Genomic DNA, 15,597 nt, shown 5'->3' with positions numbered 1-15,597 from the left:
CAGGCCTTTCAGCAAGAAGAGTTGCGCAAAAGTGTTTTGTTTTACACAGAGCAACTGATTGTTTTTTAAGTGTGTAATAATCAACTTACTTAAACTGAACCACAGAAGAAATTAATTGGATCTTCTGCGTATCCTACGGCCATATCTATGTTGTAGATCCCCGTTGTTATTGAAATGTGGCTCAATAGTCGTGTCCTTGAGTACTTGACTGATAGACATGAAACCTTCTTTCATTAGCAGCAAGGTTTTTGATATCATTACCTGGAGCTGTTTCTCTCTCTATCTATTAAATTTGATAATTTATTGATTTTGGGGAAAATGACTTTAGATAGTACTAAAGGAGAGTAATACTTCTTGAGAATGTCAAACACTTTCTTTCTCAAAATACCGTTATCTTTAACCAATGATATGTGATGTAATACTTACAAGATACGGTCAGTAATAATTTGCCCATACACGAACGAACCTCACTCTCCCTTTTCCTCAAAAATGTTCCACGTTAATTAATGGTTGATCTAATGCACTCAAACTCGTAAACCTTGTTGAAGTGATTGATGAACTCAGTTTCTACAACTGACAGGTTAGAATTGATCAAATAATCGTAAATTTCATCAAAACCAATGAAAAAAAACGTCTTTGGAGGCTCAAGGTCAAAAATTTGAGTCTTCGCATGATTAGGTATTTGATAGTCTTTACTTCGTTATAGAATTTGTCATCGAGTTTTTCACAACTTTGCTTCTATTCCTTGCATTGGGGTTTATCAGGATCAGGACCTAAACTATTTTTAGCAATCCGCGTATATATTTCCCACTCTAAGGTATTGCGCTTCTTTGGTTTAGCGGAGCGGTGGTTATCGCACTTATCATATATATTAGTGACAATGGTGATAAAGTCTGTGGCCACAACCACATCATTTTCTGACATGTGTTCTACATATTGCCCTAAACTTTCCTCAAAAGGGTCCTCTGAGACTCTTTCGGCTATTTCCCTCGAAACTCTTGCGTGTATTACCGCTGAAACATCCCCCATATTCTCTTCTACAAATTCACGGTCTTGCTCTGCATCAACGTTTAAGTCCGTCTTTTCAAGGGGTTCGTTCCCTTTATCTAGCACCACCCAGCAAATCAATACGATATCCAGAAATTGATTCGTCCTCGGTTGTTGCCGTATATAGTGTGTGCAATAAGCTACCAATACAGCGGTTTGCACTACACAAATGTTTCTCAGTAGTCTGGTCCATGGCCTTGTTCCCTACTCATCATGTGGATAAAACCAAGAATGAGGAAGACTTACTGATTTTCAATGATTCCAAAGCTACTGTTGATGTGAAATGAATTACTACTGAAAATGGATCGGCTATTTTATTCGAGTATAAAATGTTGCACGATTTCTGTAACCCCACTTTGACTATATAGGATAGTGTTTTACAAGAGATCTACACGGATATCGAGGTTGATAAGAAGAGACATGTACCACGCAAACAAGTGTTGAATGGAAACAAAAGCTTGGTAGTCAGCTTTGGGTCATTTAATATGCCTGTGCATTTAATGAGACTTTTCTTCAAAGACATTTTCCACGACTTGTAGATCTGGAATCCTCTCAACAAAGAACCCTAGTAAGCGACACGCAAGGCACCCATTCCCCAAAACACATTTTCTTGCCCAAAATTTTGATACCAAAAAGATTCGTTTGACACCAGTGAAACATACTGACGAGTCTGGCATTGTCAACTTTTGGTTTTAGGTAGAGTATGTAGCGAAGGTGTCCCAGAGAATAGATAGTACACCAAATTTAGGTTGCGTCTACGATTTGTAAGCAAACGGGCACCATTCTTCTTATTTATAGCTAGCATTGTATTGCTGTGAGTTGAGAACGTTCGTTGCTACTTCAAAAGTCGCCTTCCACAAATGGTGTCTAGAGGCGAATTTACAATCATCACGTGTTTCGGAGAAATATTTACGAAGCCTGTTTATGGTGCTCATGAGTCAATTTACTTTCGACCCGGGATTAAATTCTAAAGCGGAAACGGAGGGCGAGAAGAAAAAATAAAGATATCGGTCTCCATAGTTACCGTGTAACCGGGGTGTGGAAATAAGTGAGTTTTGTTTTGTGTTGTATATGTATTGCAGTATGGGTCATTCCGATAACGAGAAAAAAAGATTTGACTCATAAATCAGTTTATATGCAGTACTTTTATCTACATACGATAAAATTATTACTCATAAGCCAACAATCAACCATCAAAAAATAGAATACATAACTGTGGTCACTCCGATACAATCAGCCCCAAAGATATATAAGTACACACCAGTACACTTTTGCTATATTCCTTATCAGGGTGATTTTACTACTTCTAGTACCAACATACTTACCAGCACACATACTCACAACTTATTTCTCAATAACATAGCCACAACCAACTTTCAGGAGTTTACAATTTTTTGGCAACCACAACCACACTAAGAGCTTTCACACACCACATTTTAATCAGTTAACTTTTATTACAACACATTTTTGCTATCTACATTTCCATCAACCGTTCAGATGAATTCACAATATTTTTACTAAATCTGTCCGTCGTCGTGCTTACTTTTTTTATACTATCAGTTGAGTCTATTATCAGAGATTGAGATTGATTGAGATTTTATCTACACAATATTTTTATACAACACACAGGGAAACTATTATCTTTTTATATTAGTCAGTTACTATTCATACGGTAACTATATTTGTCATTTTTTATCAACAAGAGTCATACTCAGGGTATTGTATTTTCAAGATTTCCTTTTTTACGAATCACATACAGGCGTTTTCATCAGGTTACAGGGTTATAAACATTTAGGGTCTTTATATTTTTTTATCATTATTTCATTTCAATTAGCTACGATTTTTCCATTATGCAATCACCAGTCTCGCCATCTTGCAAGAAACAAGAACAAGAACAAGAAAAAGAAAAAGAAAAAGAAGTTGTTCAAATTAAACGGGAAACCAGAGGAGTTGATTTATTAACACCACCAAATTCATCAACTGAAGCCGAGTCAGCCTCCAATGCAAAGCCGCTTACTCCAACTGCTTTTTCACCAAACCACCATGATTATTACCATCAAGCACATTTAAGTAAAGCTCAATTCAACTCGATTTTGGTCAATTGTGCCACCAATTTATTAAAAATTTTGTACTCCAAGCAAAAACAACATACTTGTGACACTAAGCAGGTCAAACAGTTTATCATTGAAATTCTTAAGCGTTCCAAAACTTCAATTCAATCCTTGCAATTGGCTTGTTTTTACATTTACAAGTTAATAATTACCAATAACTCAAACTTGCCTGTCAAGTGTCAACATTTGTTTCTTGGACTAGTCATTATTGCCTCCAAATTCAATCAAGATTATAACTACTCATTTAAATCATGGTGTAAAATCATTGGCTTGACTGAAGAATCCAAACATATTAAACATTTACGCGAAGTTGAAATTCAAGTCCTTGGTTTATTAAAATATGAATTAGGATTAATGGGTGACAAATATGAAAATTGGTGCAACATTTTATTCATCTTTGGTTACGATTTTATCAAGTATCAAATCATTAAACAAAATACAACAGAGGATATTGTATCCAATGATTTAATTTGGGACTTGGATGTATATTCGTATACTACTAAATTGACTAAATGGTGGCAGTTTTTCCAAGATTTGAAAATTGATAATTTGAAAATTGTCAAGATCAAATTTGAATCTTATTTCAATCAACAATTGAATCAAAAAGTATTTATCGTTCAAGATGCAACTAAGAAAAGATGCAGAGATGATGTTACAGTTACTTTATTCGACCATATTAAGAAAATCAAAGTTTAAAATAGATAACAAAAAGAAAACATAGTATATATATACATTATATTAAATATAAGCATCCATCAGTACCCCATTTACCACGTATATTGATCGGCATAAACCCATCTCCATTGGAATTTGCATTTTGCTTTTGTTCGACTCCATTTAAGTAATTGGTAGATTTACCAATGGTGTAACCTCTCACTAATAAACTACCTATTCCATTTGCATCCAAATTATTCACCTTCATTTCTAATGATTGAGGTATGACTCCAAATTGACGAGTGTAGGTACGATATTCATAGTAGTCTGTGGTTAATATTGGACCAAAGATGTTGTATGTATAATATTCACGGATAACGTGGGAGTTTGTGACTATTCGTAAATGATTAAGTTGAGATGATGTCAATTGAGGATGGGACACGGAGGAGTAGACGTAGACTAATTTATCTGAGGAAAAGATACCCAACCCAAGGAAGTGGAGTTTAATATTTTGTTTCCATGACAACTCAGACAATATTGCTTTCGATTCGGGGAGGGTAGTTATATCAGTTTCGAAGGTGGGTGCATCCTCGATATGTACTTCCATTTGGCAAACAAATGTCATTAACAATTTGAGAATGGTGTTTGAAACCCCTTCAAAATCAGGTGATGATATAATTGTGAATGATTTCCCCGTGTGATCCACTGGTAGATGTTTTATTGATGATGCAACAGCACTAATTAAGTTCAATTGAGTGAAATCAACCACGACGTCAATTCCAAGTTTCACCAGTTTATTAAATTTGATCGATATTCCCTTATCTTTATCTACTGTGTATACATTCTCAAACTCGGTCAATTGTTGGGGATGAGGGAGTTTAATGTGAGAAATGAATTTACCAGTTTTAGGTACTTGCTTTTCGTAAAATTGTAATGGGATTTGTTTAACAAGACCAATTAAAACCACAATAATCCAACGTGTATCTATTTTATAATCCACCGGTATGTTTATAGCATCACATGTTTCACCCCACTGAGAAATATAGTAATTTATGGTTGCAAATTCAACAAACTCATCTCTAACGTATATCCCCCTAGATCCCCCTCCTTTCTTCATGGCAATTTCCCAAATATCACTACAGTTTCCTCTGCGTAATTTGTAATGATCATATCGAATATCAAGACCAAGTCGTAATCCAGTGGGTGATTTAGTTGAATGATATATAGGTGATTCGTTAGGTAATCGCGTTGGATCGGGGTATGATTGTTGTTGCAAGTATAAGTCAGGGACTGTTTTAAAGTGATTGAGTAGTTTTAGGACAATGTAGATCGCAGCTAGTGATATTAAGATGACTGTCACGAAAAACATTTTCTATAGCTCTATTGGCCTGTAACTCTTCCTGTTGGCGGAATTTTTTTCTATCACATCAGATAAAAATATCGCGCGTTTCTTCTCCATTTATCTAATACCACATACTTTACCAACGATGAAAGATTTTCGAGTGTTGCTATACTTACTCATCTCGTGGGTTATTGCATTCCTTATAAATGAGAAATATGTTCCCTACAGAACAATCCGAAAATGCAAATGGCCCAAGCTCAACCAAGGTGATAATGTCATGAAACAACAAACCAATATTTTACTCATTGCCGATCCACAATTGATTGATAATCATACTTATCCTGGTCGTAACCCATATTTACTTAGTCTATCGCAACATACAGTTGATCAACATTTGAAACGTAACTATGCACAGTTGACTAAGCTAAACCCCAATTCAACAATTTTTTTGGGTGATTTATTAGATAATGGACGGGCTTCAACTGATGAATATTTTGCTCAAGAACTAGCTCGATTCAGATCGATTTACCCCAAAACCCCAAAAATGTATACTAATCTTCCCGGGAACCATGATATTGGGTTTGGTGATTTGATTAGGACCGATATACGCGATCGATTTGGCGAAACTTTTGGTAACCCAAATTTACAAACTAGTATTAATGGAGTCGAATTTATCTTGGTTGATACTACTAGTTTATCATCAACTAAGGACCTGATTAATCAAGCTGCAAGGGGGTTTGTGAACGGATTACCCAAAAAGGGTATGCCAAGGATCTTGTTATCGCATGTACCTCTTTTTCGTGATCCAAATACAAATTGTGGACCGTTGCGAGAAAAACCTAAATTTGAATCTTTAGGAAGAGGATATCAGTATCAGAACTCACTTACTAAGGAGATATCTAATCAACTACTTGAGAAGATTGAACCGGATTTGATATTTTCGGGTGATGATCATGATTATTGTGATATTGTCCATCCTCAAGGAACGAGAGAGATTACCGTAAAGTCGGTTTCAATGGCGATGGGGATATATTACCCTGCAGTTCAGTTACTCAGTTACAGTAAGCTGCCTGAAGGATTGAAGTATCAAACCAAGATTTGCTACATGCAAACACCCTATATAAACGTTGTGGTGTATATCGTCTTGGCGATAATATCAATCGTGGTCATACTTCAACAAAATTTACGATTGAAAACAGGAAACTCTAGTTGGACAATATTACCCTTGAGCAGACTGAAACGAGAAGAAAAGAGTAAGATGGGCACTGGTGGATGGAGAAAACAGATGTTTTTGGATGTGGTTAAAGAGGGTTTAGCTATGGCAGTGGTGGTAATATTAGTTTATAAATATTTTATTGCAATATAGTCCCTATAGAAACTATGTACTAATTCATATTGTTTAAATCTTATAAAAGAGAAATAGCGAGGATTAAACCAATATGCATAAACAAGCTGGAGATAACCAACTTGTCGGCACCGTTTGATCTATTTGGCGAATCATCTTCTCCACTGGATGATCCGGTGCTGGTGGAGGTACTACCACTACGAGTTGTAGTTCCCGTAGCTGATTGCAACTCATCTTCATCAACAGCAGTTGAACAAATATAATTATTACCTTCGATATCACCGTCATCATGTAATTGATCAAATTCAGAACAATCAAAATCCTCGGAAGTTGAATTCAATTGGAAATCACCTCTAACTTTTTCCAATTTACTCATTGATAAATTGGCAATATCCCCGCTAATGGCAACTGCGCCTTCAATAACTTCCAAATTGGGGAAACTATTTTGTAAATCATGCAAATCTGAGTTATTGAAAAGACTCAATTCGCCACCAATCTCTTGCAAGTTTTTGAAGTCAATTGATGTTAATTCATCATGAGCAAAAACTTGTAAGCTTGATCCAACATAAGTCAAAGTGGAAAGATTCAAAGATTCAAACAAATTGTAACTAATTTGTAAAGTTCCATTAATAGCTCTCAATTCACTAGCTGAAAGTTGACCCACTGATTGAATAGTTAAATTAGCTGCCCATTCCAAATCATTCAATTCAACCACGGCATCGTCATTGTTGAAACTTAAAATCAACGCATCTGTAACACTTTTCAAATTGGGGAATTGAATTTGAGTAATGTTTTTATTATTATTAATATTCATATACTGAATATTGTTGAATGAAGTCAAACCATTCAAATTGGTTAAAGCAGTATCGGACAAGACAACTTTTCCAGCACTTTCCAATTCACTATTCAAGACTAAATTTGCAAAGGAAGGTAATGAAACCAATTCCAAATCTCGTGAATTTCTCAAACTTGATAAATCAATGGTATTTAATTGAGTCATATTTGTAATGGTTAATTTACCATCGATACTTCTCAATTGATTCAAGTTGATGGCTACAATTGATCTCGAATTAATAACAGTGACATCACCGGCGATTTCTCGTAATTGGGGTAAATCAATCGAAGCAAATTCGTTACCGGAAATGGTAATCTCTCCATCCAAAGTTGGACACGAAGTCAATTCTTGAAGCGCAGTGGCATTAGTAATGGTAGTTCTTGAGAATGAACAAGTGTTGGAAGATGATGATGTTGACCTTGAGTTGGAATTGGTGGTGGTTGAAGTTGATCTTGATGTTGTAGTAGTAGAGTTTGTTTCATCCGCGGCGAAAACACAGTTGGCCAAGATGGCTAATGATGTTACGAAATTGAACTTCATTGTTGCGAATCTAATATTTTAGGAGTTTTTGGACTGTAATGTGATTTGAAGATTAAATGGTGAGATTTTGATTATGAGATTCAAAAATACCTCCTAAAAAAACGGCTCAACTAAGTGAATGAAAATTGAGGAAAGTAAAGAAGTAAATGAACGATTTGAAAAAAAACCTTTTATGGGCAACAATTGAAGCTGAGACTTGATTCGGCAGATATTATTATATCAACTTCGTACCTTGGTTGAAAAGTGAAACTTTAGCTGAAAGAAAATTTGGGAAAGACAAAGAAAATAATTTTGATTTTGTCCTTTTTACTGCTTGTTTATATTTATTACAAAACAAATGCAAAGAAAGTTAAAGTAATAGACCGATTTTTACAAAGTAGGCAAAATGAAAAATAAGAATATTGGTATGTGAAAGTTTAAACATAATTTTAGTTGGTTTAAAAGGTTATTTATTATCTTGTTTCTCTTATTAAGTGGCGTGGTTTTTTAAAGTTTAGCCCCCCAATAAAATAAATATACCTAAACACCAAAAATCTAAAACACGGTAAACACGCTTTTAAAAATTTGGTTTCTAGTATGGACACAGTGTTGCGCAGAAGATAGACAATGGATGTGTATTTAGTCTGTACTGTGAAGTTTGGGTCAAAGAGGTTGTCAAATTAACCGAAGTGTCAATAATAGATGAAATCTTGTGCGGGAGAAGACGGCTAGGCAAATTTGGATGTCTATATCGTAAGCTTAGTGGTAATTACTAGTTTCACCTTAAGTTTGGTGCTAGTACTACCTGGTTTCCAAAGGTACTCTTTCCGAAATCCGTTTTATGCATAAGCTTACATTAGTGTTAAATTTTGATAAACTGCCCTTGTTTAAAGAAGAAATGTTGATTATATATATAAGAGTACACAACTTCTATTACCTTAGCTTCCCTTTTCAAGTTCAATCCTTCTTCGAACGACCATTCGTGGTTTTGGCTGGCTTAACATAAAAAATGGAGCAGGTGGTTCTAAACGGATAAGAGAAAACTTTTGTGTAGTTGGACAAACTCAATATAACATTAAACAAAATCGAGATATATCATTATTTGTCCCTCAATAAACAGGAGAAGGAAACTGTGGTTTAAACAAAGGTATCTTTTATAATGGTGATCCTTTAGATGGAATGCCAGTACGTCAAAATAAATTCTTGGTTTGGTAAAACTCGGTGGCAATAATGATAAGTCTGGTGGAAGCAATAGCCACTCTTGTAATTCCAAGCTAATCGGAAACCGGCATTAATGTGGTAACTATCTGATCAACACCACTTTTAAGGAACCTCAACAGAGTAGCAACCTCAATACCACTCGGACTCCCCAAAGAGAAGGCGGCATACCTTTGAATTGTGGGAAACGTATTTAGCTGTCATGAGGACTTGGTGTAAAGAATGCAATATTCCTAAACAAAATTTGGGAATATTTTCTCCTATATTATTTTTTTCTAGTTGCCCTCTCGTTTTGGGTATATTTCAGGTGTCAGAATAGATCCATAAGTTATTTCTGCTTAATTGTATAAATCATGTGATATCAAGTATATCTGAAGCTCACGTCTCTGTCTACACATATACAAATCTTGGACTTTGTATACCAGTTTCTTTTTGGTTTTGTTTGTTCACACAAGCTTCTCCTATAGCTGTTAGTTATCAATACTTTCAAATAGTAGCTGCTAAAAAAACACTTTATTTTTAAATTCTCTAATGGTGAGATAACAGAAATCCCAAGTTTATTGAAGTTCAATACCTTGTGCTCCTTCCTTAACTGTTTGTAAATGTTTAATTGTTGCAAAAAATGACAGAATTCTCGACATTAAAAAGTGTCACAAAAGTTTTATTACACAAATGAGAACATACAATCTTAGGCACTCATTTCGTGAATAGAAGATTCATGCTTATGGCTCCATTTCTTCACCAACGAACATATCCAGAGACTTAATGTATATATACTACTACCAAGGGCGTTCCCAAATACTGTACACTTGAATATTTCCTTGTCGGAGAGAAAGTGGTTGTGGTGATTGTATGATGAAAATCTCTAATAAGCGCGTCTTATTGCAAAAGTATCCATAAATATACTCTAGAAATTGGAAGGTAAAGTCATTTCAACCGAATTATGAGTTTATAATCATGATTGAAAAATATCGGGAAGGACATTTCACAGTGTTTGAAATATTTAGCTACTTCTTTCCTCGGAATACGTAACGGTGTATTTTATGTTCAAAATTTGATGCAAACAAAAATAAAAAGTTGAATTCAGATAATTGTTTCTCCTGAATTTTAAAAAAGTTGTGAAGTGACTGAAAGACTATTCCAACCTCATAATTGAAATTTTCCTCAACACCTATTGCAAAAGCCCTGCTGATCTTATTGCAACCTTCTTTGTTTCAGACTTTTTATGAAAGATCCATCTTGATGTGCGATATTCCTAATTAGGAAGAAATCTAAACAAACCAACGCACTACAAAAAAATTCTGAAAACAGAAAACCCAAACAAAAACTAATCATCAAAAGACAATAAAAACATAGAAGCTAATCAGACTCGATACCAAGCTACTACAGCTAAAAATATTGCTTGTATTTCAATAAATTCATTCCTTTTAAACCACATTCGCCATTATCTGTTCAACCACAGCAGTATGCCACAATTGGAACCACCACCAGTCGCGTCAACACAAGATTTATCACGTTCGCTGAGTCAAAGTACAGACTTTTTCAAAAATCAAAACGGTATGTAACAACAGTTAGGAAAAAGCAGAGTAGGGGTGAACAACTAAAATACCGCCTTTACTTAGCCGCTTATCAACATTTTACTAACTCCAATTTTCAGAGTCTGTGGATCTTTTATTGAGAGATATGAGTGGAGACTTGGATAGTATAGCGCCTCCAACCACTTTTGACCCTGGCCACAGGCGAAATGAGCATAGCTTATCAATGTCTATTAATACATCCCCAACTAAACCATTAAAGTTTCCCAATCAACATGCATCCATGAATGACCCAAATTCCAGCTCAGACACATATGCCAGCGATCAAGATCAACTTCAGCACAAACTTTACCCGGCAGCCAAGGAAGACGTCAAGTCTTCTTTAGATCGTAACTTCGACGTTGACACTTCAGCTGACATGCAAGATACTATCCAGGTACTGAATGAATACAGGTCTAGCTTGGATATTTATACACTGCAAACCCCCGTAACATCAACTGTCAATCTAACATCAGAACAAACCTACACAAACTCCTCCCCTAATAAGTCGATAATGAAGAAAACTCCAACGGGATCTCCTAAAAAGGTTGCATTCACAGCAACGGACCCCAAGATTTACCAATATGCTCAAGAAAAGCAAGACGAAGAGGAACAACATCAAACTGTTAATTATCTAGCACTCCAAAAACCAATTACTCACCACTGGGAACAGCCACATATACATTCTGAAGATGAAAGCTTAGCTTCGCCTCCTCCACCACCACCTCCACATACGAGCAAACCTACATTTGCTCAGCTTTTGAACCGTGAAGGGCGTAGTCTAGAAAAGAAAAAGAATCTAGAAGCTGTACCACTTCATGAGAAAATGAATCCTCAATCCGATGAAGAATATGATTTGGATGCTCGTTTACAAGAATTGGAATTGGCATCAAAGAATAAAACTAATGAAAATATCCATCATCTATCACTTTCGTTGCAAACTACTACCTTTCAAATGGAAAATCCATTGGAGTCATTACAGAAATCCCCAGATGTGCAATTGAGGTCGTCAGGATCCTCACAGTCGTCATTACAATCCTTAAGAGATGACAATAGAAGCTTAAATTCTGTACCAGGGTCACCTACAAAGGCTAATCGTGGAATTGCATTACGTGATGGTATCAAAGGGTTATCGGATGCAGCAGTAGAGTCAATGTTGCCTAGAGATGAATCGGAAGATGCCTTGTACATGAACCTTTCTAACAGTAGGTTAAATCTACAGTCACACGAGGATGATCATTTGGACTCATTTGATAACTCGTACAATCGTACCGAACAATCTATTATGAACTTGCTTAATAGTGCATCTGGTTCTCAAGTGGCACTTAATAACGTTCCACAAGAAAAAGAAGTTCATATAAAGAAAGAAAGAGTTTATGATGAGCCAGCATTTATATCAGAAGAGAGGGAAATTCATGTAAAGAAAGAAAAAGAGGTTGATGAAGAGATCTTTGAACCTCAAGTTCGAGTTGTAGTAAAGAAGGAATCAAGTGAAGTCCTACCTCAAGATGAACAAACTACAACTATCAAGCAAGAGTCAAGACAGGACCCGTTCAATACCGCTGATGATAATTCTCAGTTCTCACCTCATGTGTTCCTACCTGAATTGAATGGTCGAATCTCAGCCAAAACTGTGCACATTTCACAAGAGGAGACAGAAAAGAATACCAATACAGACAAGCATCATCCTCATGACGAAACTACCGAAATTACTGATATTGCAAATCAAGACGAATCCATGATGTCGATCAGATTCCACACCGATAGTGGTTGGAAATTGGAGGATAGTAATGATGGGGATAGGGAGGATAATGATGACTATAGCAAGGTAATTGACCAATCGAATATGCTTGATGAAGGTGACTCCAATTCTTCTCCAGATGAGGAATTTGCCGACGCATCCAATGAACTCGGTCAAGCGCTAGATTGTGCAAACGAAAATGAAAAGAAAGAAGTTGTCAAGAGTTTGGCACCACCCAGAGCAATTGATGAAGCTGTGGATGCAACTCATGGTCCGAAAGATAATGACACAGTTTTAGCTAATTCATCGAACATTGCCGAACCGAATGAGGATATAACGCTACCACCAGTCGAAATGAACAACTATTCCTCATTGGAAGAGATTACGAGAAATATGGATTCGGTATCAAGCTATGAACGTTCTTTATCAGCCGAAAATGACGTGGTGAAGGCAAAACCAGACAACTTTTTATCTATTTGGCATAGTCAAAAGAAACAAAGGAAGAGCCAGATGCATAAAGTACCTACCCAGCAACTAATAGCTGCTTATAGAGAGGAGAAAGATGAGCAAAAGAGGGCAATATCCACTGATAAAGTAAGGATTCCTTCATCATTGAATGGGAAAAAGATTAAGGAAGTGCATGTTATGTCAAGGAGAGTAGTTAGTCCAGACAATTTTGATGATTTGCATGCATCTAATTTTTTGCCTGAGTTGTCCAGAGATTCTGGATTTAATGATTTGCATTTCACCAATCAGTCTAGAGTTCCGTCAGCACAACTTAATACTTCCAACATGCTTTCAAATATAGACAATAATCCAAATGTTGTCGAGCCACCGCAACCGGGATCAAATAACGAAATGAAGCAAGCAAACAGGTTGACTTCATCGAGTAGCAATCACTTACAACGGGCATTTACTACTGCATCTGCAGGACAAAAAAGATCAAGGTTTAGAGTACCCACATTTGAAATAAAACGTTCGTCATCGGTATTATCACCCAAGAACATGTATGATGACATTTTTGAAGATGTTGTTCCGCGAAAGCCACCAACTATTCGAGCAGAAGGTATGAAGACTTTACCAAGTATGGATAAAGATGATGTTAAACGCATCCTTTCTACGAGAAAGGGCATGACACAAGATGAATATGCTCATGCTAAGTTTGTTGAGCAAAAACCAAAGAAAAATTCAATTGTCACTGAGGCTGAGGGTGCTTTTGAACATGTTCCACAAACAGCATCGATCCACGATGCAAACACTGATTCACCACGCCAGCCTTCAAATGCTATTGGCTCCGATATTTTTCCTTACTTGGTGGATGAATTGAACAAATCGCCAAGCGAATTGATGTCAAAGAGTCAACCTGATAATAAAGATTATCCAACTAGGACAGGTTCGGTGATTGTTCGCAAGAATGGTGCATTGCCTGAACCTGAATTTGAATTTGATATTTCTCCACATTCGCCGCCGGCGACCGTGGGAGGAACTGATGAAGTGGATACTGAAGCATCTTTAAACTACTTGCACAGGGAAAATTTGTCGCCAAAGACATCTAGACAGGAAGTTCGTTCAAAGCCAACTTTGGAACCAGTACCGGGACCTGAACCAGTGCCGGTTGTGGAACAGATTCAGGAAGCCATTGTGGAGAGGAAGTTAGATCCAAATGTGCGTCCAGTTGTTGCTAAACCAAGTGAGCCCACTGATACACCAGCAACTCCAGTCAAGAAAACCCTCAAGGACGCTCATACCCCTATTTCGAAGAAGAACTCACCTAAAAAGAGTCCTATCAAGATTGGTTCCCCTGTTAAACTCGTTAGAAAAAATGGATCAATCACTGGTATTGAGTTGGCAGAAAGACACCAATTTCATGATCTTGCCAATACTGAACAAGTTCAGCCATTCTTGGGCGACCAATTGGTCAATGCAAAAATCAGAGATAATATTGATCAAGACAAATGGGTACCTGAGCATAAATCCAACATGCCAAGTGCTGTGTCTGTTCGATCGGAATTTTCTGACTCAAAAAGTCAACATATTGTCCATGAACGCCATAAATCTGATCCTAAAGTTATTGACGACGAACATCCAGATGTTGCGTGGCAAGAGCGTGGTAGATTGTTTTTCCGTGTTCTTGGATTGAAAAATATTAATTTGCCTGATATGAAGTCTCACAAGGGTAAATTTACAATTGCTTTGGATAATGGTGTCCATTGTGTAAAAACTGCTGAATATGACTTGGATAGAAGCTTAGTTTCAATTGGAAAAGAGTTTGAGTTGATTGTTGGCGAATCTTTGCAATTTATTTTGACTATGAAGGCCAACTATACTAAACCGAAAGGTACATTGGTTGAGGTACGTGAAAGGAAAGTAGTCAAGTCAAAGAACAGATTGGGCCGATTGTTTGGGTCTAAGGACATTATCACTACGACAAAATATGTTCCAAGTAAAGTTGAAGATAGTTGGGCTAATAAATTGGCCATTGATGGATCGTTTGCTAGATGTTATATTGATTTCGCTCAATTTGAACCTCAAGTCACTGGTAAGGTGCAAAGATTTGATTTAAGTTGTTTCAATGAATGGGAAACAAAATCCAATGGCAATGGGCCTCAATCTAAACAGAGATTGAAACCATATAAGATTGCGGAATTGGAAGTTGAAATGTTGTTTATACCTCGTTCAGATCCTCATGAAATCTTACCAACAAGTATCAAATCTGCATACCAATCCTTGGCTGAATTGAGTAAGGAATTGAAAACAACCAATGAAGGTTATTTGTATCAAGAAGGAGGCGATTGTGAAATTTGGAAACGTCGTTGGTTTAAACTTTATGCTACTTCATTGGTAGCCCATTCGGAATTTAGTCACAAGACAAGAGCTAAAATCAATTTAAACAAAATTATTGATGTAATGTATGTTGATAAAGAAAACCTACAAAGTTCAAAACATCGTAATTTTAGTGATGTTTTACTTGTTGAACATTCATTCAAGATTAAGTTTGCCAATGGAGAGATTATTGAATTTGGTGCTCCTAATGAACGAGAAATGAAACGATGGATTGAAATTTTGGAGAGTATTGTACAACGGAATAAGATTAGACGACTTCCCTGGGTTAATGTGATGATGAAGCAACAACTTGAAGCCTAGAAAAGCTTTTTGTATAGATAGTAATGTAATACTACAAAATTTAATTTTATGACAGACTGAGTAGGGT

The 15,597-nt window shown here is 36.3% G+C and overlaps 5 protein-coding genes across 5 annotated transcripts; 3 read left to right on the top strand and 2 right to left on the bottom strand. All coding sequences in view use genetic code 12, as the record gives it.

The window, feature by feature from the left end:
- Positions 1-2,897: 2,897 nt before the first annotated feature.
- On the top strand, positions 2,898-3,854 carry CORT_0F00860 (Pcl5 protein; the record flags this gene model as incomplete). The annotated part of the gene is made up of 1 exon (XM_003870395.1): positions 2,898-3,854. The coding sequence occupies one exon, from the start codon at positions 2,898-2,900 to the stop codon at positions 3,852-3,854; it is 957 nt and encodes a 318-aa protein (XP_003870444.1).
- Positions 3,855-3,891: 37 nt separating this feature from the next.
- Positions 3,892-5,181, bottom strand: CORT_0F00850 (hypothetical protein; the record flags this gene model as incomplete). The annotated part of the gene is made up of 1 exon (XM_003870394.1): positions 3,892-5,181. The coding sequence occupies one exon, from the start codon at positions 5,179-5,181 to the stop codon at positions 3,892-3,894; it is 1,290 nt and encodes a 429-aa protein (XP_003870443.1).
- A 118-nt stretch (positions 5,182-5,299) lies between these two features.
- On the top strand, positions 5,300-6,520 carry CORT_0F00840 (planktonic growth-induced gene; the record flags this gene model as incomplete). The annotated part of the gene is made up of 1 exon (XM_003870393.1): positions 5,300-6,520. One exon carries the CDS (start codon positions 5,300-5,302, stop codon positions 6,518-6,520), a length of 1,221 nt encoding a protein of 406 aa, XP_003870442.1.
- Positions 6,521-6,560: 40 nt separating this feature from the next.
- Positions 6,561-7,874, bottom strand: CORT_0F00830 (Ecm331 GPI-anchored protein; the record flags this gene model as incomplete). Its single annotated transcript, XM_003870392.1, has 1 exon — positions 6,561-7,874. The coding sequence occupies one exon, from the start codon at positions 7,872-7,874 to the stop codon at positions 6,561-6,563; it is 1,314 nt and encodes a 437-aa protein (XP_003870441.1).
- A 2,663-nt stretch (positions 7,875-10,537) lies between these two features.
- Positions 10,538-15,530, top strand: CORT_0F00820 (Int1 integrin-like protein; the record flags this gene model as incomplete). Its single annotated transcript, XM_003870391.1, has 2 exons — positions 10,538-10,628; positions 10,729-15,530. 2 exons carry the CDS (start codon positions 10,538-10,540, stop codon positions 15,528-15,530), a joined length of 4,893 nt encoding a protein of 1,630 aa, XP_003870440.1.
- Between the last annotated feature and the right edge of the window lie 67 nt (positions 15,531-15,597).

Source organism: Candida orthopsilosis (assembly GCF_000315875.1).
Source record: "Candida orthopsilosis Co 90-125, chromosome 6 draft sequence".
In the NCBI taxonomy this organism is placed as follows: Eukaryota; Fungi; Ascomycota; class Pichiomycetes; order Serinales; family Debaryomycetaceae; genus Lodderomyces; species Lodderomyces orthopsilosis.
This window is presented reverse-complemented; position numbering and strand designations above follow the sequence as displayed.